The sequence below is a fragment of the Protopterus annectens genome, chromosome 13.part0 (genome assembly GCF_019279795.1).
Source record: "Protopterus annectens isolate FY-2018-M chromosome 13.part0, PAN1.0, whole genome shotgun sequence".
Classification (NCBI taxonomy): domain Eukaryota; kingdom Metazoa; phylum Chordata; order Ceratodontiformes; family Protopteridae; genus Protopterus; species Protopterus annectens.
This window is the reverse complement of record NC_056747.1, coordinates 410,662,297-410,689,645: the sequence shown is the minus strand read 5'-3', so window position 1 is coordinate 410,689,645 and position 27,349 is coordinate 410,662,297. Positions and strand designations below refer to the sequence as shown.

Here is a 27,349-nt window from a genome sequence, read left to right as displayed (position 1 = left end):
TCTGAATGAAGATAGCCATACAGCATAGAATGGGAAATTTACAGTTTTCCTCGCTGTAGTGTGATCCTCAAGTTGGTATATTTAATTAGCAAGGGGGATTGCCCCCCTCCAAAAAAGTAAAAAGAAACTTGTTTTGATTTAATTTCTTTTATGTAATGTTTGAAGTTCAAAATTTCATTCATCTGGTCCTCGGCCATATGACGTTCAAAGTATTGCAACTTCAATCATCTGAAGTAGACCCATACATATTACATATTATTTTACATATACATATAGATAGATATGTATACACACACAAACATATAAACACATGCATGTACAGATCATGTATCAGAAAAGTGGCCAAAGTAATCTTAAAGAGGAAAAACACACACAAGCTATATACTTACTTGCAATTTATTTTGCTTTTCCCTCCTTCAAATTCAGACCGCTTTCCCCATCGCTTGGGCAGGGCCAATACAGTCAGTCCCTTGGCACCAATAAGAGCTACGTAATGCTGTGATGGGTTCACCAGAAGATAATCAACCTCAAACAAGGGTGGGTTTATACAAAGTAAGGTCTGCAAAACAAGACAAGACAGCAGATTTTAAGTGAGGAAGGAAAGTTTCGTATGAAGTAATAAAACTAGATATATTGGCAAATTATATTTTGCTTGGCTTCTACCAACTAATGATGCAATCCTGGAAAATCACTTGATAATTCATTTCTAAGGTGGTCTAGGTCTTACATACTCCAAAGATTAACCACAATCTTAGAAAATCCTTCTAAACTTGTTAACTACCTCTCCACAAAAGAAGCAGTCCTACAAAAATATGTTTAACTTACCATTGTATCAAGCATTGTTTTTCATAAAACAACATCACTGATGCTTTTAATTTACCATTTTATCCCTACCCCTATCAACACAATCTGGCATAATTACAAATTTTGAAAAGAAGTCTGCAATGCTGGCCCAGTGAGGTGCACATCCTTCTCTTCCACACATATTAACTCAATTACTGTACAGAATGCTGTTTTGCAGTATAAACAGCCTTATATTAAACCTTCTGTCTTACTGCATTAACACCTAAACTAAACTCTCCAAGATGACAGCACTGCAGCAAACCAAAACTAATCTCATCTCTATTATAGCCACTCATCTCCATCCTCCCAAGAGGCCTATCCAACACCCAGATCCACTAGACAAACAAAGATTGTGGAGGCTAAAAATCAGCTCTTCATCCCTCAACCCCATGCAGCCAACAGTCTAATGCAATTCTAACTTCAAACACTCCACAAGTAAACAAATACCTTTCATTTATAACCCTTTTTATGGGATAGTGTCCCCTGCATCTGATACTAAACCTGCTTATAAGGTTCACAGATTAGTACTAGGCTTATTGCCTTTGTTGGCCATTTTAAGCCTAGCCAATTACCCCATGTGAGAATTAAACCCTGCACCTTGTGTCTCCAAGGTAAACACCTTAACCATTCTGCCATCCTCCCATAATATTTCCAAGTTTCACGTCATTTCCTTTAAATCTCCCATTTCTCATGTAGAACAGCTCATTTTTAACTTTATCTGTGAATCAAAATTTCAGAGAAAGAAAAAAAAAGGCAATTTGATAAAATTCCTATTACTTAAATAATACATACTTGTATTCCCACCCAGTTGTGATAGCTAGTTTAAAATTAGGCCCATTTCATTTTACTGCAGAGCACCCACCCCGTGTGGCACCTTGTTCTTCAAATATAAAAAAGGACATGGTTATTTAAATACGTAAGCTGTCATTAGCATGCAGTAGCACCACAGAACAATACGTGAATTACCAAATTATTCATAGATTATATAAAGGAGTGTGTGTGTATTTAACTGAAACCTTTGACACATCCCATAACTACATGAAAACATGCACCAATAAAAACTAAGAAAAAGAGGCAGTATACTGAAGTAAGATGAGACACCATCTCTTTTCTACTTATTAGTTAAAAAAACAGAAATCTAAGTAATGGGCAGCGGAAGGGACCAGAGTTATAAGAGAACATAGAACTTTATTTATAAATCATAGCTAGTGAGTAGAATAAAATGAAAACAGTTTTAGAACATGGCAGAAATAAGAAAAAAAGATATGGAAAATAACTTAGAGGAGTTGAAAAAGGGTGACATAATCACAGAAGGGGAATTTCAAAAGAACAATAATAAAGAGCAACCACGGAGTGCTAAAGGGAAAATAAGGGAGTATTTGGATAATATGCATGAGTTTAAAAAGGTTTCTGTTACTCAAAATAGTTTCACAACTTCAGAGCACAAAAACTTCTAGTACAACAACTTAGGCAACAGAAGTGAAAAAGGTTGGAGCCAAACACTGGCAATATAAGAAAAGAATCCTACAGGGATAATAGAGATATTTTGGAAAAACTCTGAAAATGTCAATAGAGAAAACAAATAGAAAAACCGAGGCAAAAGCATAAATGGAAATATTTATGGACTACTTAATTATGTTAAGGTTAGAAGAATATCAGGCTCAACAATTAATAGCTTAGACAGGAAGGAATTAGATGCAAATGGTGATGTATAATTAATCAGAAGGAAGCCTCCATTAACAAACAGTATTCCTGTTAAAAAATCAAAACCACCAAAAGAAAATAAAGTAAAATAACAACTCAACACGACCTATGAATACACACTTTATTAAAGGACTTGGAAGGCTTTTGGCTGAGGCGCTAAGTCTAGTGTGTGTTCATAGGTCGTGGTCAGTATTCCTGTTAAAACTGAAGGAAGAAATTATAAAAGATCTAGAAGATTTTGTTTAACAATATTAAAAAGAAAGTAGGAGGAGTGAACCAGCATCTCCTTTTTTATTTTTTAATAAACATCTTTATTAAATTATCACATATATCATTGGCAATCTTACATTTATATACATGAAAAACAATAAATGACACCACTTTAGTTGCAAACATTATACGCCAGACACCATTGAAACAACTGTGGTTGTAAACATTATACATCACTTATAATCTATCCAGTCATTGTCAGTTAAGCATTACATGGCTCATTCAAATCCTGCCTCAAACCCAGTCCTTCACTGCGTATATTTTCTCACAATTCCCATTTTTTCCTATGTAGTTTGCTCCCTCCCTTTTCTCAAGATCCCAATTCCAGTTGTTTTCTCTCAATTTCTATATTTACTACTTCAAGTAAAGTTGGACTATACGTTTGATTTCCATTTTCTAGTAATTGCTTTTTTGGCAGCCACCATAATTAGACTCACCAAGGCTTTACTATGTCTAGGTTATTCAGATTCTGCATTACAGCTCAAAAAAAAAAAAAAAATCTCCCCAGTTAATCCAAACCGCTCATCCAGCATTTCCAGCAGAGCAGGGAATCCCTAAAGTCTGCCAGCTCATTACACTCCCATAAAAATACGTTTCCAGCCACCTCTTTCTTGCCTAGAACATCTCCAACATTTGCTATTCACCTGAGGAAAAATTCTTTGGAGTCTACTTGGAATATAAAAATATCTATGTAAACACTTTGGGGCAAAGATCCTAAATCTTCTAGACTTTGTTGCATATTTGGGAGATATACATTTATCCCCCACTGCCTCTTTCTGAATTGCTTATACATTTATCCCCCTCATTTTCTCTGTGAAATGCTTATCCAGTCTCTCTTCCCAATCCTTTCTAAGCTACTCTCATTGATTCTTACAATCATCATGCAATATTTAATATGGTTCACTAAATTATTCCTTTAACAGCAGCTTCTGTTCTAGATTCTATTAAAAACTTTACCAGTGCTGGTCTTTTATTTAGGATTCCCCTATTTTTTTTTCTATTTGCATATACTCTGATATTGGTCCTTCATAGGGAAGGCAATCTCGAACCTGCAGTCCAAATAAATTCTTGGCTTCTTTCCATTCTACTACCTTAACCTTTCTAGTTATTTGCTCCCAATCCCTTGATTCTTTTGTCAGTTTTCTCCAATAAAATTCCACCCCCTCTTGTCTATTATCTGTATTTCTAACCATAGTCATCCCTATTGGCAGAAAGACTTCTCCATTCTTGTGCTGGTTTAGTTCTTAGAATCATCATCTTCTTTCAGCTGTTCCCGTTAGGGGTTGCCACAGCGGATCATCTGTTTCCATTTCTTCCTGTCCTCTGCATCATGCTCTTTCACACCAACCACCTGCATGTCCTCTCTCACCACATCCCTAAACCTTATCTTAGGCCTTCCTCTTTTCCTCTTACCTGGCAGCTCCATTCTTAGCATCCTTTTCCCAATATACCCAGCATCCCTCCTCAGCACATGTCCAAACCAACGCAATCTCGCCTCTCTTGCTTTGTCTCCAAACTGTCCAACTTGAGCTGACCCTCTAATATAATGATTCCTAATCCTGTCCATCCTAGTCACACCCAGTGCAAATCTTAACATCTTTAACTCTGCCAGATCCAGGTCTGACTCCTGCCTTTTCGTCAATGCTACCTTCTCCAACCCATATAACATAGCTGGTCTCACTACCCTCTTGTAGACCTTCCATTTCACTCTTACTGGTACCAATCTGTCACAAATAACTCCTGACACTCTTCTCCACCCATTCCACCCTGCTTGTACTCTCTTCTTCACCTCTCTTCAACACTCAACATTACTCTGAACCGTTGATCCCAAGTACTTAAACTCATCCACCTTTACCAACTCTACTCCCTGCATCCTCACCATTCCTCTACCCTCCCTCTCATTTACACACATATATTCTGTTTTAGCCCTGCTGACCTTCAATCCTCTCCTCTCTAAAGCATATCTCCACCTCTCCAGGGTCTCCTCAACCTGGTCCCTGCTCTCACTACATATCACAATGTCATCTTTAAACATCATAGTCCACGAGGCCTCCTGTCTAATCTCATCTGTCAACCTGTCCATCACCACTGCAAATAAGAAAGGGCAGAGAGCTGATCCTTGATGTAATCCCACCTCCACCTTAAACTTATCTGTCACTCCCACCGCAGTCCTCAGCAATGTCACACTACCCTTGTACATATCCTGTACCACTCTTACATACTTCTCTGCCACTCCCGACTTCCTCATACAATACCACAACTCCTCTCTAGGCACCCTGTCATATGCTTTCTCTAAGTCCACAAAGAAACAATGCAACTCCTTCTGACCTTCTCTGTATTTCTCCAACAACACTCTCAGAGCAAATATTGCATCTGTAGTGCTCTTTCCTGGCATGAAACCATACTGCTGATCACTAATCATCACCTCCCTTCTTAACCTAGCTTCCACTACTCTTTCCCATAACTTCAAGCTGTGACTGATCAATTTTATCCCTCTGTAGTTACTGCAGCTCTGCACATCACCCTTATTCTTAAAGATAGGTACTAATACACTTTTTCTCCACTCCTCAGGCATGCTCTGACTTTCCAAAATTTCATTAAGCAATCTGGTTAAAAATTCCACTGCCACTTCTCCTAAGCACCTCCATGCTTCCACTGGTATGTCATCTGGGCCAACAGCCTTTCCATTCTTCATCCTCTTCATAGCTGTCCTTACTTCCTCCTTGCTAATCTGCTTCACTTCCTGATTCACTATCCCTACATCATCCAACCTTCTCTCTCATTCTCTTCATTCATCAGCCCTTCAAAGTACTCTTTCCATCTACTGAACACACTCTCCTCACTTGTGAGTACGTTTGGTTTAGTTCTTAGAATACTCCTTGCTATTTTATGAATATAATACTCTGTATGATTTTTGTTGTCCTTCTTAATTGTCTGCATCCAAAATCCCAATCTCTCCTTATTTTTTGAGCTTCCTCCCTGTACCAACATTCCTTTCCACTATGAATTATAGTTTTCTGTTTCTGATATGAGTAAGAGACTTAACTGTGTTGCTCTAAAATACCCCCTCAAATTGGGTAATCCTAGTCTGCCTTGTTCAATTGGAAGAATCAGCTTTTCCTACTTTACTCTTGCCATATTCCCTTCCCAGATAAAAATCCTTCAACTCTTTTTTTAATTGCTATCCACAGCTTCTCCTCTGGTTGATAAAAATATGTCTGACCTGTCTATAAGTCAAAAGGGACTAAAAACATTTTAATTGCTGGTAACTTAGTATCCATATCCATATAACAAAGCTTCCAGTTTCTCAATTTTTGTATCATCTTCTGTTCAGTCTCTTCCCACATATCCTTAGCTGCCACAACAGTTTTATTTCTAATTCATACTCCTAAATACTTCATTTATGTCCCCATAAATATGGATTTGGTTAGACCAATTCATGTGTGGGTACATAATTTACTGCTATTCCCTTTGTTTTAGCTTCATTCATTTTGTATCCAGAGAAGATTTGAAACGGTCTTAATTTTTTCCACAACACTGTAATGCCCCTTTCTGGTTTTGTCATGTATAAAATATCATCATCTGCAATTAGAGCCAGCTTTTCCTGACTACCATACCCATTTTATCCTTGAATTTCTGAGTCCCTTATTTTATTTGCCAATGGATCTAAATATCATGCAAACAACAAAGGGGAAAGCAGATAACACTGCCTAGTTCCTCTACTCAAGCAGAAGTCATCAGAGAAGACCCCAACTAATTTTCACCTCCGATCCCTCATATAGTCTTCTAATCAACCCTATAACTGTATCAGGGAAAGCAAATGCTTCCACTGCCCTGCTGATGAAGTCCCAGTCTACTCTGTCAAATGCTTTCTCTATATCAAAACCCACCAATAAAAGTGGTAATTTCTTACATTCTGCTCCTCTGGATCATCAATGTTCTGTTAATATTGTCAAAGGTTTGCCTCCCCTCCACAAAACCACACTGATCCATATCGATCAGTTTTAGTATCACTTTTGCCATTCTTTTGGCCATTATAGGCAAACATTTTATAACCATGGTTTTGTATTGAAATGGACCTGTATGAAGCTGGATCTGATGGACCTTTACCCTCTTTAGTTATTACTGCTACCATCGCCTTCTTCCAGGATGCTGGTACTTCTCTTCTTAAAATGCTGTTAAACAAAACTTTCCAGATCTTTATCAGTTTTTCCCTCCTAACTTCCAAACTTCCACAGGAATACCATCTATCTATTCCTGGGGACTGTCTGTAGATTGGTTATACATAGCCATTTTGATCTAATCTCTTCATACCCTGTTAGTAATTGATGATCTCATCTCTTCCTATCCTGTTAGTAATTGAGCCTCATCTACCTGTAACTGTGGCATGTTTAATTCTTCCACAAACATTTACATTTATAGCCTTTCTTGATTTCCATATTTCTCTGCTTTATACAAACTTTCATAAAATCTCCAAAATATTTCTAATACTTCTACAGGATCTCATTATCTTCCTTGTTACAGGTTCCCTAAGCTTGGTAACAGCCTTTTCCACTCTCTGTTGCCCGAGTTGTTGTGATAGAAGTTTTTGTGCTCTAGAATTATTATCAAACAACTGTTGCTTAACAGCAATCTTTCTAAACTTGCGCATATTATCAAGGTAAACCCTTTTCTGTTTAGCATTCTGCAGTTGTTCCTTTTCTGCAGTTGCTCCTTTTCTACTTCTGAGAGATTCCCCCTATTTTGCAATACTTTAACATCTGTCAGTCCCTCTAAATAATTCTTGATACTCCTTAACCATAGCTCCCTTTCCTTTATTTCCACCCTAGTTTTAAACTCCATTTTAATTTTATCCCACTCCCTAGCTATATTTTCAGAAGAAATTTTTATCTTCTCTAGTAGCTCCTGAATTAATTCCAAAATCCATTCCTTAAATTCTTCTCTTTTCAACAGATAGGTGGGAAAGTGCCAGTGTCTCATTTTTATTTCATTACTTTGCATTTTTATTTTAGTTATTATTGCCACATGATCTGAAATAGTTACTGGGTGCATTTCAAGACCTTCAATTAAATTCACATATTCCTGTGAGATATATAAATCATCTAGCCTAGCCCAGTTTTTGTATTTCGGTGAATAATATGTAAATTCACTTCAAACTCCTAGTAATGAATTCACATCTCCCATGCGAAACATTTTCAAAATTTCTTCAAAAATCTACCCTCTTTTGTTAGATTTTCCCCTTCTAGGCCCCCAAGTCATATCTTCACTGTTGCAAACCAAATTCCAGTCTCCACCTACATGTAATAGTCCTTGCTGAAAGCTGATCATTTGTCCCAGAATTTTCTTAAGCTCCATTATAGCAGTTTTATGTGGAATGTAAATACATGCCAGTGTAATCCTCCTCCTTAGCCAGTAGTCCGTTAGTACGATGTATCTTTCATTATCTTTTTTTCCCCCTCTTCTATCACTATTGGAGCTCCTCTTGCAATTAACAGAAGTACTCCTCTTTTCCTTTGCCCCAGATAGTCCGCTGAATAACCATTCTGAAAACTTTTCTTTAACAAATTCACATGTTCAGTTCTTTTCAGGTACGTCTCCTGTAGCACAGCTCAACATTTTTATAGTTCACTGCTCTCTTTTACATATTTATCTGCAAGACCATTCAGACTTGAACAACATTACAGAAAGCATCATTTTCTTATATAGTTATTACCACCGTTTTTGTACAATTTTTTTTGCTAAATGTCTAGTTCCAACTTTTATGTTACATACATATACTGTTTGGCAGATTGGTCTTTTATACAGTTGTTTCTTGCCATATCCATTTGCAGCTATGCCACATTTTACATAACTTTTCGTTTTTTTGAAAGCCCTCAAACAGCACAACCAACCGCACCTAAAACCTGCTAACTTAATAACAAACACCCACAACTATGTACATCTTCAAATATTGAAGTTTATGCTTCCTGTACGAACAAAAGTTCTAAGCTGATAGCTGCACAGAAAGGCTAGAGTTAACCAAAAAAATAAGAAGTTATGTACTCACCATAATGTTCTATGTTTGATGTCCATCTCGCCTATATTCATGCTTTTTGGGTTTGGAGCTGTTCTCATCTCCAACTCGGCCAAATACTTAAGCTCGAGAGCTTCCACTGGCTCGAGGCGAAACCCCTATCCCATGATGCTCTGGGCCAAATCCACAGATCTTGTTTGCAAGCGAAAGACAATCACAGCAATTTTGTATATATATATATATATATATATATATATATATATATATATATATAAATATCTTAAAAGGACAGGAGCAGAGACGCCAAACCATCAAAAAACTATGTGCATAGTACACAGTTATCCACCAGTTCCTCCAGGAAAACAGGATGGGGGAAGGAGGGTGGGACGCAAGAATATAGGCGAGATCGCCAACAAACATAGAATGTCATGGCTATCTCGCCATAATTCTTGCTGTTTGGGACAGCGCCCCTAGCACCTTTATCCTAGGGTGGCTCCGTAAAAAAAGACTCTCTAATACAGTGGATCCAAAGGAGGACCTGTTCTGGGAGGCCACATCTACTTTGTAATGAGTGATAAAGGTTTGAGGTCTCACCCAAATTGCGGCTGCACAGATAGAATCAATAGGAAGTCTAGCTTGAAAGGCAGAGGATGTTGAGACTGCTATAGCGGAATGTCCTCTTACCTTCCCTGGTAGATGCTTACCCTGCTTATTGTAGCAGAAAGAAATGCAGTCAGTAAGCCACTTAGATAAGGTTACTTTGGAAAATGACAATCCTTCCTTTTTGTCCGAAAAGGGCACAAAAAGCTGGTCGTATTTCCTGAAATCTTTTGTCCTGTGAAGGTAAAAACATCTATGAACATCCAGCTGGTGCAATTTATATTCTGCCTTGTCGCTACAGTTTGGAAAAAAAGACTGGCAATTCAATGGAAAGGTTCAAATTATTCTCTGAACAGACTCTGGCAAGGAATGAGGGATTAGTTCTCAAGGAGACCCTATCCTTGTGAAAAATGATATACGGAAGAGGAGTAGAGAGAGAGCTTGTAACTCCGATACCCTTCTGCCAGATGTTATGCCTACTAAAAAGAGAGTTTTCCAAGACAAAGACTTCAAATCACAAGATGATCCAGGCTCAATTAGCGAAGTTAGCATAAGATTTAGGTCCCAAGGGACTGGTGGTTCTCTGATTGGGGGTCTGAGTAAGAAGGTACCTTTGAGGAAGGCCTTACATAACCTAGGAGACAATCGGGACTCCCATTTCTCCAGTATGGAAATTAGAATGGCTGCCAGTTGATCCCTAATGGTAGCTGCAGCAGCTCCTTCTACAAACAGTTCAGTAAGAAAGTCTAAAAATTGTAGATATGAAAGCTGTAAAAGGCTCTATGTTCTGTTTTGCAGCCCATGAAAATCTTTACCATTAACTGCAGTATAATTTCCTTGTGAATGGTTTATAGGAAGAAATGAGAATACAACTCTCTGTAGGGGAAAAGGAGCAACACCTGGCTATGCACAGAATTGCAGCAGCCATGCCGTCAACTTGAGGGTTTGGACAGATGGATGGAACTCCCCAAAGAATGGGTCAGAAGGTCTGGAATTGAATCCAGAATCCAAGGTTCTTCTAGCATATGGGTCTGGAGAAAGGGGAAGCAAACTTGACGACGCCAGTAAGGAGCAATGAAGATCACAGTCCTTTTCAACAGTCTGGCCTTCTGAATGACTTTGGGGATTAGAGGAAAGGGGGGAAAGGCATAGAGTAATCCAAGGGGCCAATCGTGAACCAGTGCATCCCTTGGTGACTTCTCCGGAGGGGGAATGAGGGCAAAGTAGTTGCTGCATTTGGTATTCATGGGCGTGGCGAATAGGTCGCAGAAAGGCTGCCCCCATTTCTGGAAGATCACTTTCACAATCTCTGGTTTCAGGGACCACTCGTCAGGCATCAGAATCGTTCTGCTGAGCTTGGCCGCTATCATGTTGGATTTTCCCACAATGTGCGTTGCTAACAGAAAACGTTGAGAAGCAATCGCCCATTGCCAAACTCGTTGTGCCTCATGACATAGTGGGTAAGATTTGCTTCCTCCCAGTTTGTTTATATACTACACTACTGACGTCTGTGTGAATTGCAACTGTTCCCATGGAAAGAGAGTCCTGAAATGCTTGCAACGCATAAAGCACTGCTCTCATGACCAGAATGTTTATGTGCAAGTGGCTTTCATGATCTTGCCATAGTCCTTGGACTTTCATTCCCAGATAATGCCCCCCCCCCCCGATCTGGAAAGCGTACGTGATCAGTACCACGTTTGGTTGAGGAAAAACAAAGGGACGGCCCTGATACAATTGGTCTGTCTGCAGCCACCAAAGATCTTTTTTGCATGACTCCGTGATGACAATCTGATGTGAGAGAGGAAGATCCTGCATTGCCCACTGGGCAAAGAGTAACCATTGTAGAACTCTCATGTGTAGATGTGCTAGTGGGACTAGGAGATTAGCTGCTGGCATGGTACCCAGAACTTGTAACACAAATCTGGCTTGAACTCTTCTCTTTGCCATCAAAATCTTGATTTGCTGGTGAAGGGACTGAATCCTGTCTGGTGTAAGTCTTGCTGTCATGGTTTTTGAATCCAAATCTGCACCTAAGAATGTAATATGGGTGAAACGGCGACAAGGCAGATTTTTTTTAAGTTTATTGTGATGCCTAGTCTGGCACAAACTGACAGTGTTTCATCCCTCATTTGAAGCAGAAGATGCCTGGTGGTGGTGGTGAGGAGGCAGTTGTCTAAATATGGAGTTGCCTGAAATCTCGGACGTCTCAAATGCACCGTGACCACTGCCATGCATTTGGTGAACACTTTGGGGGCTGTAGTGAGACCAAAGGGCAGGGGCTCAAAATTGGTAATGACTGGCTCCCAGCCGAAAGCGCAAGTGTCTCCTGGATCGCCTGTCCATCTTTATATGGTAGTACGCATCCTGGAGGAGATCTACTGAGCACATCCAATTGTCTTTCCCGATAAACAGGAAAACTGACTGCAGAGTTACCATCCAGAATTTTGACTTCTTCACTGATTTGTTTGTTTGCCGAGATCTAGAATGGATCTCTAGTCCCCTGTCTTTTTTGGAACTAAAAAGAATCTTAACTAAGTCCTGGATCCTATCTGATCTGTGGGGACCTCTTGGATGACTCTTTTCTAAGAGATTACCTCTTGTGTTGCCTAGTCCTTTTGGCCAGGTGGGACATCCGGTAACGACCGTTTTTGTGGTGGGGAGGTAGAAAAGGGTATGTAGTAACCTCTGGATATTACTGTTTGTACCCAATTGTCTCGGGAAATTTGCCAGGTGTTTGGGTACAATTACAATCGACCCCAGACTGCCTCCAGAGAAAAGCAGATTGGCCTCCTTACAGGAGTGCTGGAAGGGCCTGTCAGAGAACGTATCTATGTCACCCTGGTTTTCCATACCCCCTCTGCCGCGACATTGGCATCTTCCATTATAACTCCCCCCTCTGCCCCTGGGGGAAGAGTCACCACATGCATCAGAAAAAGCCTTTTGGGACTTGTGGAACCACATTATTTCCACCCTTTTGACCTTTGGGATAAGGTCTAGACGGGGAAGAAAAACGGACCCCCACGGTAGATAAGGTTTTCCCTTCCTGCTCGCACCTGGTTAAAGTATCTTTCACCTTTGGTCCAAAAAGGGATGAACCATCAAAAGGGGGCACTGGTGAAGGAAGACCTAAAGGGTTCGGCAAAATTGCAAAGGTGCATCCAGGAATGTCTTCTGAGGGAAAATCTGCTGCTGCCACCCTACTCGCTCCATCTGCTGCGCAAGAAATCAGCCTCATGGAAGAGTTTGCAATGGAAGTAAGAATGGAGAGCTGCGAAGACACTATCTGCGGATCCTGAAGCTGCTGTACCCTGAAGAGAATCTCCTAGCTACTGTAAGAGATGCCTTTGAAGTCTTGTAAAATGGGTATGGTAGTTCAGCAACCATAGGGTAAAGGCCCAAGTACGCTTGTCATATCTGTCCATAATCCTAGACTCTGTTAGGAAGATGAAGAGATCTCCGAGAGTTCCTTCTTGGTGGCCGCCGCCACTACCACCATGGCATCTACAAGGACACCCTTTGTTCAAAATTCTTTATCCAAGGGAGTGGTAATAAACTTTTTTGCCTCCTCGGAACAGGCTCCACTGTATCAGGCAATGTCCAGGAATTACGAGACATGACCCCTAGCAGTTTGTCATAAGGAGGAGTCACACAGGATGTGGAAGTGTGAGACCAAAAAGCCTCCAGCTACAGAATTGCTACTTGGTATACAAGCATTTGCTAGGAAAAAAGCCTCATAATATTCAATATTCTTATTCATTTACTTGCTAGCTCTTAAAACTAACCAATCTAAACCTTTTTAACCAGGATCCTTTTTTTTAATTGCATTGCCTATATTTCTCAAAACTGTACAAGAAGAAAAAAATAAGGGAGAAAAAGAAATACCACCACCTGCTTACAAGTAACGTTACACTTAAAAATAGCAGGAAAAGAAAACCATGCACCGTACTATTAAGACATTTTTTTCTTTACTTACAGTTGCTTTCTCCCCTCTCTTTGCCTCCCCAAAGCATTTTTATAGAGTCCTCCACAAATCCAACAAATTTTGAAAAAGTCCAATATTTCCAGACTTTCTTCATATTTCATAAATATAATTATTGCACTGTCATTCCCACATTAAGTTACTGGTTTTATTACTGTTCTTCTCCAGTTCCCACATCATGTCTCTGCTTCATTTCAAACATACTCTCGATTCTTCTAGTCAACTCTTGTGCTCTCTTCCTTCTCTCCAACATTTTCCTTTGAAATACTACAAAAGGTTTCACAGGTCCAGTCTCTCTGTGGTCTTTATTACCAAAGGAATAAGAAGCAGAATCTCCCATTTCACAGCTCACTTTCTGTTAGAGAAACTTGTGTAGTTCTTCTTTAGCAGGCACTTCATCAAAAATGATTTTATCCCTCAAGGGAAGAATACCTTAATGACAACTGGATACAGCAGTTTGAATCTCACACCTGCGTCTCAACATTCTCTGAATACTGAAATGAATTTACTTCTCTTTTGCCTGGTGTATAATGAGCAATCATTCTCCACAAACACTCTGGATGTCTCCCACTTTTAGTATTTTATCCTTTTGCCACAGTTTTGTCAGAATCAACTCCTTCTGCTGGTAGGATTGCATCTTTACTATTAAAGGTCTAGTTTGCTTACGTATAGCTAGGTTTGGAGCATACACACAATGTGTCCTTTCAACTAACAACACCTGCTGTGGAATACCAGTCCAGTTGCTTACTTGTGCTTTCATAAAAGTAATGTAGTCTGTTCCTTCCAGCTTCTCTGGTATAGCTGAAAATCTCAGGTTTTCCCAATGTGCTCTGTCCTATAATTGTATTATTTTTTGAAGCATCTCTTCCCAAGTAGTCTCACATTCAGCCAGCCTTTTCTTCATTTCGACCTCTGATTTTTGCAGCTTTACCATCTCGCCTGAATATCTATTTAAAGCGTCTTCCATTTTTTCCAGCCCTTTGCTGTTTGTGTTGATATACTCGGTGTTTTGTTTATTTTAACCAGGTCTATATGCAGTTGTCTTATATCTTCCTGTAGGTTATTGGAAGTCATGTCTGAAGGTTGCATTGTTATTTGCTGAACAGAAGCAGAACTTTCCCCAGTCAGTGTTTCTTCCTCACTTTTTACAGGTGATTTTTTTCCATGTCTTTTGTAGTTCTTTATTCCTGGCATCCAGGCAGTGCACTTACTACCCAGTTCCTAAAATTTACCCATAAACACAAGTCCACTGGCCTTCTCTGCCAAGTTTGTTTTCACACTGGGAGAGCTAGAAACAAGCACTCAGTGTGCAGTCATCTTGGATGCCCTTTTAGGTATACCAGCATCTTGAAAGAAATCTGTGGTGGCTGTATTACCCAAAGAGGTTAAGGACCTTTAAACTCAACTTCATGTAGACCTATTTCAATTTTAAACCATTACAATAAAGTGTTTCTGTCTATACCAAGGAAATCAAAAATTAGGAGGTGCAGCACGCAGCAGGATAAAAGCACTCTCAAACTAACCGCACATCTCAGATGACAAAGTCCACCAAAGCCATAATTGAGGTGAATTTGGCCTCCCAGGCCAAGGACAACCACAAGGCATGCTTTAGCTATGTCCATAACCTCAAAGGCAATACACAATTGTGTGCAGAGCTCATTGTAAATGGAGCCACCTACACTGAGCCAGAAGATATAGCAAACCTACAGGCCAATAAATTTAGCTCCAACTTTACCCCTATCTCCCCCTCAAACTTCCCTCAGGAAATACCAAATACAACTCCCCTTGCTATCACTAGAGAACAGGTCCTTAATGTTCTCTCTCTAAGGCCATGAATACTGCATCAATGGGCCTAGATAATATCCCAAGATGCCTTCTAAATAGCATGAAACATGACCTAACAGGGCCCATGGAATTGATATTTAACTATAGCCTCCAAACAGGCTTCCTGCCTCATGAATGCAGAGCAGCAACAGTTATCCCTCTGCATGAAGGTGGGCCATCTACAGACCCATAACTCTCAATAGTCTTATATGTAAAACCATGGAATGAATCATCATGGAAATGATCAATAATGACATAGTAAACCTCCAGACACTGGACCCAACCAAGTTTTGGTTTCATTAAGGGCAGATCATGCTTATTCAACCTGGTGGACTTCTTTGAGAAGGTCATCAAATTAATGGAGGAGGGTAAAATGGTTTGCACTACCTGCCTTGACCTGGCCAAGGCATTTGACACAATATCCCACTCGGGCATTGTTGACAAACTCAAGAGGTTAGGTACAAACTCATATGTCACTCACTGGATAGACAACTGGGTCACTTACAGTACCCAGGAAGTTAGAATTGAGGAGTCCACCACTACAAAGAGGCCAGCCACAAGTGGAGTCCCTCAGGGATAAGTCCTTGGACCATTCGTTTTTGACATTTACTTCTCTGAAGTCAAGGCCAATGTCAATGGTCTCTGGCTGACTAAATTTGCAGATGACTGCAAATTACGAGCAGTCACTGAATCCCACACTGACAAATATTCTCCAGAGGGGGCTGACACAAAACTGGTGTCAGAGCTATGGACTAAAACTAAATGCCATGAAATGCACAACAGTATTCTTCAGGAAATCATCCACCCTTGGTAACCATCATATTGACAGCACACCCCTTACAGTTAACCCAGCAGTTAGGGACACACATAGACAGTAATCTAGCCTTTGGCCATCACGTGTCTATAGTAGTGAGGAAATCATTCTATGTTGTGCAACTCATAAACAAAGGTATAGCATCTAACTGAAGGAAGTCACTGTTCCACTGTATTCAGCATTCATCAGACCTATCATTGAGTACAATACCCACTTTGACATGTACCTAACCAAGCATATCCAACAACTGGAATGTCCACAGAGGTTCCTCATTAAAAGAAAACAGGGCTTAAGTAAAATGTCCTATGCAGACTGCCTCACGGCTCTATCCCTGTATTCTGTCTCCTACAGGCTTTTAAGGGGAGATCTATGCCTGACATGCAGGGCACTGTCAGACCCACTCTAATGGACCTCCTGCATATCCACAAAACAAACAGCACCAGAATTACCGTTCTAATGAATTAAACCTTGCCTGTGATATAAACAGGGCCTGCTGGACAGATAGGTATGTATCCCAGAGATTACACAATCTCCCCATCCATGTAAAGCAGAGTTCCTTCCTAACCCAATTCAACTGCAACTTGGACAACTGGATGGGGAACAGGAAATTCATCCCTGGTTTGGCATCAATGTCTCTAATGGACACAGGCAATTTGTGAATAGTTCATCTCCCAGGCCCTAGCTTGTAAATGTTTCATCTCCCAATCCCCTTACACCTATCAAGGGTATCAGAACGTGTCAGAGACTTTGGATGCATGGCTGGGCCTAAAAAGTCCCTTGTGGTTGTTAGCATAGTAATCACCTATGAACATAAATAGCAAAGCTCTTGCTAAAACTGACAGACAAAGTACTAATGTGGTTTGTGTAGGAAGGCAAACACCCAACAACATTAGCAGAATAATTATTCAAGGGAAAGCAAAATGCAAGAAAATGTCTCTACTGTTAGTGGATCTTGACGCAGAGAAAGCCTTAAATACAGTCAGCTGAGATTTTCAGTTTGGCAACAGCAACCTCTGTGTTCCCTGAAGGAATAATAGGGATAATGTGGTGGATACATGAAGGGTTAAAGGCAAGAAGTAAATTGGGAGGATTCCTCCCTGACAAGCTGGATTGTAAAAGAGGAACCAGGCAGGTATGTCCACTTTATTTGCTTTATACTAGAGCCATTATCAAAGAAAACTATCTACACTCAAATTCAAGGGTATAAGTGGTACGGTAATCAATAAAAGTTATTTGCAGATATTTTGCACTTGATAAATCCAGAAAAGGGCATTTTGGTGTTGTGGAACATTCTCAGTCAGTGAAGTATTTTCAGGATATAAAACAAATTAAGAGAAAACACTTTAATCACGGTTTAAAATTGAAATGGGCCTATATGAAGCTGGATTGGATGGATGTTTACCATTTTTAGGTATTATAGCAATCACAGATTTTTTTCCAGGATGTTGGTGCCTCCCCTCCTTGTAAAATACTGTTACACAGAACATACCAGACTTTTATCACTTTCTTCCCTCCTAACTTGCAAACTTCCACTGGAATACCATCTGTTCCTAGAGACTTTCCTGTAGATCGGTTATACATCATCATCTTCCTATTTTAATTGTTAGTTGTTGAGCCTCATATATCACTAATCACAGCATAATTATGTCTTCCATAAGTACTTCCATTTGAGCTTTTTCTTGATTTTCCCACTTCTGTTTTATACACCTTTTCATAAAATTTCCAAAATATCTCAAATACCTTTACAGGATCTCCGATTATTTTCCTAGTTATAGGCCACCTAAGTTTGGCAACAACCCTTTCTACTTTGTTGCCTAAGCCATTGTGCCAAAAGTTTTTGTGCTCTAGTGTTATCAAAAAAAAAAAAAAAAAGTTCGCTTAACATTAGTCTTGCAACACTTGTGCACATTACACAGGTACTCCCTTATTTTCTGTTTATCCTCTGCAATTGCACCTCCTATTCTGCGAGATTCCCCCTATTTTGTAATACTTAAACTTTGCCAAATCTGTCTAAATAAATCTTTTTCTTTTATTTCTACCCTACTTTAGACCCCACTTTCATTTTATCCCACTCCCTAGCAATAATTTCTGGAGTACTTTCTGTGTTCCCTAATAACTACCGAATAATTTCCACTACCCATGCTCTTCTTCTTAAGAAGTATGTGGGGAACTGACAGCGTCTCATACTTACTTCATTTCCCTGTAATTTTATCATGGTTATTATTGGCAAATAATCTGAAACAGTTATTGGATGTGTATCAAAGTTTTCAATTAAAAGGACATGTCCCTGTGAAATATAATTTCTATCACGTCTAACACAGTTATTGAACCTTTGGGAATAATATGTAAATTATCTCAAGTGTTCCTGCTACTGAATTCACAGCTTTCATACCAAATACTTGCATAAATTTCTTCAGAAATCTAGCCTTCGTTTGTTGCAGTTTCCCATCCAGGCCCTCCAGATACATACTCATTGTTGCACATCAAATTCCAGCCCCCACCTATAAGTGATATCCCCTGAGCAACGCTATTTCTCCCCAAAATTTTTATGAATCAAAACAGCAGTTTAAGGTAGACTATAAAAACATGTCAGTGTAATCCTCATCCCTTGTCAGTAGCCTCTTACTACTACAAATCTGCCATTATATTTTTTTCCTCTATCACTACTGGAGCTCCTCTGGCAATAAATACAAATACCCCTCTTTTACATTGTCCCTGATATTCTGCAAAATATCAGTCCTGAAATCCTTCCCTTTACCAAATTCACATGCTCAGCTCTTTCCAAATGTGTCTCCTATTACATTGCTATTTGCACTCTGCATTTCTTAATATAATTAAGTATTCTTTCTTCTTTGCCTACACCTGTGATAATATGGAGAGAGTCCCCACTACGGTACGAGATCAATATTCCCAACTATTATATATGGCAGCTTTTTTTTTTTAAATGTCTAGTTCCAGCTTTTGTAATACACACACACCCATTAATGCTTGACAGGCTAATCCTTTACACAATTTTATCTTAACATTAGAACCTACGTCATATATTAAACACTTTTTGTTTTAATAAAAACCCCTCAAACAGAAAACCAAAACACACACTCAGAACCTGTTAACAGAAACACACACAACCATATACACCTTATAACAATTTTAAGTTTAACCTGCCTAACAGGAACATTTGTGCCAAAAGGCAGCTGCTAACAGAGGCCATAGTTAACCTGAAACTGCGGTCATCCATGCCAAGACCCATGCTATTGCCTGCGATTCTACTTGCACTAATTAGTCGCAGGTTTTTTTTTTTTTTATTTCGCTTTTTTTTTAATCCCCAAATGTTAAAACTGCTTGCATACTTTCATAAAACAATATTAACTTTCAGCCATAAAGAAACAAGTGCTCTGTCTTTTATTGCCCTGCTTGCCTCCATGGAAAAGTAAGAGAAAAAAGATAAATGAAACATTACTGCTAAAAGGACAACTTTTCATTATATTCCAAGTTCTCATTTACTTGTTTCCCATTAAATATTTATTAGACTAAGCCTAGAGTCTTAATCCAGACATTCACATATGCAAAAGTAAGAGAAAACATATCAGCTCTACATATATTATGATCTGTGTAATTTTACACCCATCTCAACAAGTGAAGATTACATGCAGCCTAGTAACTTAAACAATCTTGCTTCTCTTCTCTTTTTGCACTGTAATGACTACATTTCTTAATACCAAAAAAAGAAAAAAAAAAAAAAAAAACAGAAGGAAAAATGCATCCGTTTACTTTAATAACCATCACATACAAAAACATGTAAAATATGCAATTTATACTGTGAAAAGTTTCATGGGAATACTGTTAAAAAACTGCTTAATTTTGTTACATTTTTCCTCCTCCCTCAGACTCCGTCCAAACATTAATAAAGTGAGGCAAATGCCTTTTAGTTCCAGACAAGTTTAACAAAAAAAGTAAAAAAATTCCACTCCTTCCCCTTATTCTTAAACAGACGTATTTCACAAATGTGGCTGATGCTTTGCAGTCTCACATTTATTCACCAATTTTCATGCTGCTGGTCTCCCTGTTCATCTGCATGTCCCAACTCCAGATTCCAGTTCAATTCCACTGTGATCCTGATTCTTCTGGTCAATTCCTGTGCTATTCTCTGTTGCTTAAGAATTTTCCTTTAGAACAGTGGAAAAGGTTTCACTGGCAAAGTCTCTTCATGTGCCTTCTTATTAGAAAAATGATAAGCAGAGTCCCCTTCTGCTTGATGGCTCTTTTTTTTTTTTTTTTTCTGGGCAAATTTTCCATTTCCTCCTTAACCCATTCTACATCAAAGAATGACTTTGATCCTCCAGAAATAGAGTCTGAAGACAGCTGGATATAGCAGCTTGAATATGACACATGCCTCTCAACATTCCCTGATTACTGGAATAAACGTCTCTTCTGTCTGATGTACAGTGAATAATCAATTTTCCACAAGCACTCTACTGTCCCCAACTTTTAAATACTTTGCCCTTTTGCCTCAGTTTTGTCAGGATCAACTCTTTCTGCAGGCAGGTTTGCATCTTTATTAATAAAAGTCTTGGCTGCTTTCTCATGGACATATTTGAAGTACACACATGGTGTGCCCTTTCAATTACAGTTCCTGCTGTGGAATACCAGTTCAATTGCTTATCTGTACCTTCATAAAACTAATAGTCTGTTCCTTCTACTCTCTTTTGTATAGCAGAAAATCTCAGATTTTCCCTACGTGCTCTGTTCTTTAACTCTATCATTTTTTGAAACATCTCTTCTTGAGTAGTCTCATGCTCAGCCAGCCTTTTCTTCATTTCAACCTCTGATTTTTGCAGTTTTATCAGCTCATCTGAATATTTATTTAAAGCTTTTTCCATTTTTCCAGACCTATGTTATTTGAGTCGATATATTCCTTCAGCATTTCATTTATTTTAATCAGCTCTGAGTATATTTGACTTATTTTTCTTCTAGATTACTGGAAGCCATGTATTGCACCAAAGCCGGAGCTTGAACTGCTTTTTGCTGCAAGATTCTTCCCAGTCGGTGTTTTCTTTTCACATTTCTAGTTGAGTTTTTCGGGCTCTCTTAGTTTCTTCTTTGCAGGCATCCAGGCAGTGTACTTACTAGCCAATAACTGAATTTTACTCAAACTGACACTATCTCTGGCTGCAATTTCCCAATTTCTGTTTTCAAATTGGGAGAAATGAAGTCAAACTCTCGATCAATGTGTAGCCATCCTGTAAGTCCAAAGCCACCACCAGTTACCCCCTAGTTCAACCCTTAAAAAGGACCAATTTTACTTCTACATGCAATATAACACATTATTTTCATTCTTTTCACTTAATATCATACATATGCTCACAAATCCTAATGTTAAAGGAGTTTTTTTTTTTTTGCCAGAGTTTCCTATTCGCAAACAAGTATGCATTTTATAAGGATTAAATTAAAGCATTAATAGCCATGAATTGTTGTCGCATGGTTATGCATTTTTGTATAAAAAGGGTCCATGTGAATCAAAATTGTTATATTTTTAAAAAAAAGTCTTGTAAAATAAATATGAATGCACTTAAGAGATCAGTGCAAGTTAGAGTATGTTCATCCAAAGCATTTCTTTTTTTGGCTTGTGAAGTAGCAGAACTCCTTGTGTTGTTTTACAGGTTCATCTGAGATTACCAGGCTAACATTTCAAAAGCCCTTACAAGCATAGCCCATTTTACCCAATTTTCTATCCCTATGGGAAAGGAAACAAGAGAAAATGAGTGGGGTTTTGACTATTTTTACAGAATGCCTTGGTCCATAAAGGCATGGGCACCACCCCATAGGCGGATTTGTGATTTCCCATCCATCGGTCCAGAGTGTGCTTGAAGACGGTCAGGGAAAGGCTTTGTTTCACGTGAATAGGAAGCCTATTCTAGAGGAGGGGCAATCTATGGGACACATATCTGTCTTTCCAGCATGTTCTATGCATGTCAGAGATCAGATTTAGATTTTTGGAGCGGGGAACCCTCATGCAATTAATTTTGCGAATACGCAACATTTCCATCATGACTGGGTCAGAGACTACCTTGTAGGTCAGGCACAGATTTGTTCCACAGTACTTTGTTGAAAACGGAATACAGTGAGGAGGCTTTAAAATCGGTCCACATATGACATGTTAGTTAAACCCTGTATTTTTTTGGTGAGAAACGTTGGTGGATGCTCCAACTATTGCACATGCCTGGCGAGATACATGCCAAAGGGTGCATTGTACTAGATTACTGGTCTGATGAGGGCTGAGTACAGTGCTACTATGACATTATTAGATCTGGATGCCATGTCCTTACTTATAAGCTGAGACACATGGATGGATTTCTTCACAACCGTGGAAACATGATGGTCAAAGTTACATCGCGCACCACTGGGTCCATTCTTAAAGGGGTGTTATCAATGTTGTAATTTACAGGGGTATTTGATTTCCTAAAGGATATACTACGCACTTCTTCGCATTTAATTTGAAGTCACAACTCTACACCAATCATCTGTCTGTGCCAGACCTTTCTGTACCATATCAACATCACTTAAGCAGTCAATGATTACCCCAACCTGCAGTCATCAGTAATTTTAGTCAGCCAAAAACCATCTACATTTGCCTTAACATCTGAGAAGTACATCCCAAACTGGATGAGGCCCTGCACTGATCCCTGTGGTACTCTATTAGTGACTGGCATCTTGCTGGATTTGGATTCCAACACTCAAACATGTACCCCATCTGTAAGCCATTTGGCTATCCTTCTGGTGACGTAGACATTTATGCCAAAGTTTGTGAGTTTATCTATAACGCCAGAGTGAGGCATTGTGTCAAATGCCTTGGTTTTCATTCTTTTGTTATGTAACTTGCTAATATTGGGATTCCACCAGGATGGTTTGTTCTCAAGTTAGTTCTATGCTTATTTCGGACAGGTACAGCTGCCTGGATGTAGTTATTTATAAACAGTACAGGGTCTGTGTAAATAATTCCACATAGGAATAATTTCTATTGGAGGATCAGATATGGTGACAGGTTTTAGGCTGAATTCAAAAGATACAGCTTAATAATATGACCTGACTAGCGAGGACATAACACTGAAGTGCCTGCAAAGTTCTCTAGGTTTGTGAGGATCAGGTCAAGGTTGTTGGTGTCCCAAGTGTTGTGTACAGACTAGCTGGTCCAAAGCATTTGTTTTAACAAAAGTCCAGAGATCTCTGGGCTTGTGCACTGGAAAGTTTTGTATGTATCCCAGTTTATAGTGGAGTAGTTAAAGTTGCCCAAGACGATAGTGTTGGTTTCAATGCACAGCCAGTCCAGTACATTTAGGTATGTGGTACTGGTATCCTGGGCAATGCCATGGTATGGGACCTTACTTATGGTGATGGTTATCTCAAGTGAGTCATACTGCTTAACCAGTGTTAGGGTCCAATTTTTTTTTTTTATGGATACTGAGACACATCTACCTTTTGTCCCTTGCTGTGCAGAAAGTGGTCTAAATGTGTGGAAGGCATTATGACCTTACACTCCCAGGGGTCTTCCATGGTTTTAAACTATGCCTCCATAACTATACAGACACCTATGTTGTCCAGGGTGAGGAGGGCTTACATGGAGTGGAATTGTCTGTTTAGACTTCTGGCATTAAGCAGTAATGCCTTCAGGTTGTCCTGTTTTTTTCCTCTACGTTGGAAGATTTATCAGGTTAGCATTACCTGAAAATGTCACTAAGGGGGTGGCAAAGCAGTGTGGTCTGTCAACAATATCCTTCCAAGCTGAAAAATATTGCACCCTCTTTGACAACCAAGCCAATAATCTTCTGCTCATATTGCAGCATCATTTTCAGAGAATGCAAAAGGTTGCTCAATGCTGAGTTCATACCACCCTGGGAAACAGTCCGAGAGAGTTCCATCACATCTCTCTCTTCATAAAGCCAAGAAAGGCAAGTCCCAGGTCATTTACATCCATATACAATGACACAGTCATACTTGTACATGTGGTTCAATTACTTGACTGCATATGTGATCTGGTAGAACCTGGCCCTTGATAGGCAGCTGAGTGTGACCATCTCCTTGCTCAGCTTGGATAGCAAGTTATCCATGACTAGATTAGCTTGTGTGGAGGTTTGCCTAATGGCCTTACAACTTCCATGCATGGTGTCTCAGTTCATGTGTGCTGGGGTAGACACTGCTTTGGTAGAATGCTTGTGTGGTGTGCTGAGGAACCCCAATATTAATGCTGCATCTTGGAGGCCTTTGAGGTTTTGGGAGGTTACTTTTTAGGGATGCAGCATACTTGGGTTCATCTGCTTGGTCTTTAGTGTTAGTGGTGGGTACAAAATGTTGGTGTGCGTTCTTTACAACCCGATTGGTAGCTGTAGTGGCTATATGAAACAACTCGCCTCCAGTGACAATGTACAACTCCATGCATCACACACTGTATCCAATTGTTTAGGAACTTGGTGGCTGTCAGTAAACATGAGAAAATGACTACAATGTTTCAGGATGCCCATATCCACCAAGCTGGCAGCAGAGGTGGGACAAAAGTGCCTATCAATGCTTACAGTTAGATCACAATACTGGCACTTCAGTTCACTTTTACCACTTTTACATTAAAAAGAGTACATACCTATATATATATATATATATATATATATATATATATATATATATATATATATATATATATATACACACACACACACATATACGTATATATATATATATATATATATATATATATATATATATATATATATATATATATATATACACACACACATATACGTATATATATATATAAAATATAGAGTATTTACCTATATAATATATTGTATTATATATATATATATATATATAAATATATATATATATATATATATATATATATATATGTACACATACATACATACATATATATATATATATATATATATATATATATATATATATATATACACACACACACACACACGCATATATATATATATACACACACACACACACACACACACACACACACACACACACACAACTTTGGACATTAAACATGAAACACTGAAGTTCCCACTCCTATGTTAACTTTTGTTTCCCATTCTTTTTGGCGCTCCACAGCTGACCTTCAGCTGCTCCAATTTGCTTTTCTTATCCACCAGATCTAATGGACCCATCTTAGTCTCCTCCCTAGAGCTAATCCCAACCCATGTCACGGGGCGATGAGGAGATGGAATCATACTGCTGCCAGTAACAGAATTTTTGGAAAAAGGTCTTCTATACACAGTAGTTTTCAATGTACCATTTACAAGCCTAGTAACATTAAAAGTAATGTCTTTCAGCTTTTCCCAGTTAGGGATCGCCACAGCGGAACTCCGGACCGCTCATTATTGGCAGTGGTTTTTACTGTGCAGAGTTGCCAGCCCGATACCCAACCTTCAATGAAGGAACGCCTATTCACACTCACACCTACCTGCATGTCTTTAACGTCACTCGACCGTGGGCAGGACATGCAGACTCCACACAGAAGGCACTCCAGCCGAGAATCAAACGGGAGAACCTAGTAACATTAACATTCAAAAATTAAATTGTAAAGATTTCATCATGCAGAGGAAATTTCAACCCAGATCTGGTTCAACTGAGATATAGTGTACAAATTATTGCAATAAATCACTGCCCCAAACTCAAATCATCCAGCAATCATGTAAGTAATGATGCCACATGCAAACATTTTAAGGAAAACATTTTATTGTCACAGATAATCATCTAAAAATACATGAATAAGACTTTATGTATGCAGGCAAAGGGAAACTCATTGAAGTCTCATTCAATTGTCAATCCCCTGGAAACAGAATACATTTCTAGTCAATGAAAGTACCACCAGCTGCAAAATGAAATCACCAAATTCTAAGGAATAAATATCCATTCTACCAAAACAACATTTCAAGGTTAGTAAATATTGTAAGAATATTTACTTTATTCCTATAGTCAACTTGTCAAAAAACTGAATACTTGAATACAGACTTGTTATACTGAAATGGAACAGCTTTCGTTTTACTCAGTTTATAATATTAAAACTGGAGGAACCAAATCTTTGGAGTCAACGGATACGGAGCCAGAAAATAAAAATATATACATAAACAAAACCCAGTAGCAGTAAATATGCTCCAAAAACAAGAAAAATGGCTTTGTTACAGTAAGGGTCAAATACAAGAACCTTAGTATAAGTGTGATGCCCACCAATACGCTGAGCTAGTAACAAGGATCCTGAATCCTCACCACTGACACTGGAGAGGAACGTGCACTTGGAAAGCAAATGGATACACTTAGTATTTCCAGATGCAGACTCCTCTGCATCAAGTACAACTTTCCTTAAGAGCACACAGGGAACACACTCAGCTCAGGGTCTGAATGACTATGTCTGTATCCCTCCAGGTTCCCAATAAGACTCCCCAATGGTACAGCTGTATTGTTAGGTCCTCAGCGGAGTGTACAAGCCAAGTCCTCCAGCACCCTCTCTGAGAACCTACTGCTTTGCGTCCCTGCCCCAACTAGCTCACACACACACTCTCTTAAGATTTAATTCTCACACACACCTACACCTGAGAAAGGCTGACACAGAATACCTGCTCTACCAGCTCTGCCCAGACTATAAGGTAGATTCACTGCCACCAGTCAGTTACTATACAGCTTTTACAAAGGGTATCCAATACAAATGATAGTAGTTGACCAAGACAGCTAGGCCTTCTGGAATGGCCCACACACTGTCACCAAATAAGTACTCTCAAAAGTTAGATACTTTCTACAAGGATCAGCCATAACAAAAGTTTTAAATACATTTAATATTAAATAAAAGAACATGAAAATATTGAATATATATTCCCAGTAAACCACAGAGTTCAGCTCACAGGAAATATTGAAAAGAACACTGATGGACAAACTCAGACAAATAACTAAGCTTCACTATACTCCTGACTAAATCTAAAAGAATCACCGTTCCCTACTCAGGTTACTTACTACCACACGGCAAGATGCTGTGGGTGAGGGTTTTTCTAGTCAGGTTCCCCAAAACAGAATACTCTGAGATTACTCTTTACTATCTAAAATATAATTTCCAAGAGGGCTGGCAGAATGACCTCATGTGGTCACCTGACTCTGGGTTCTCACAGTATTCCCCCTTTGAATCCGAGATGGGAATTTATAATAGACTGCTACAATATACATCTAAATGTTTATGGCAGTGCCTGGGACTCCCCTCTTTTTACGGAGTTAAACAACAAAGGCTTTTTCCCAGACCTAGCATCTC

At 39.1% G+C, this 27,349-nt stretch overlaps 1 protein-coding gene across 2 annotated transcripts in view; it reads right to left on the bottom strand.

Annotated features, from left to right (window-relative positions):
• Window positions 1–27,349, bottom strand: part of NUP88 (nucleoporin 88) — a 537,460-nt gene that overhangs the window by 485,151 nt on the left and 24,960 nt on the right. For both annotated transcript variants that reach the window (XM_044054045.1, XM_044054046.1), the window contains exon 2: window positions 390–559. In XM_044054045.1, the coding sequence (XP_043909980.1) occupies window positions 390–559 (170 nt within the window). The remainder of the gene's footprint in view (window positions 1–389; window positions 560–27,349) is intronic.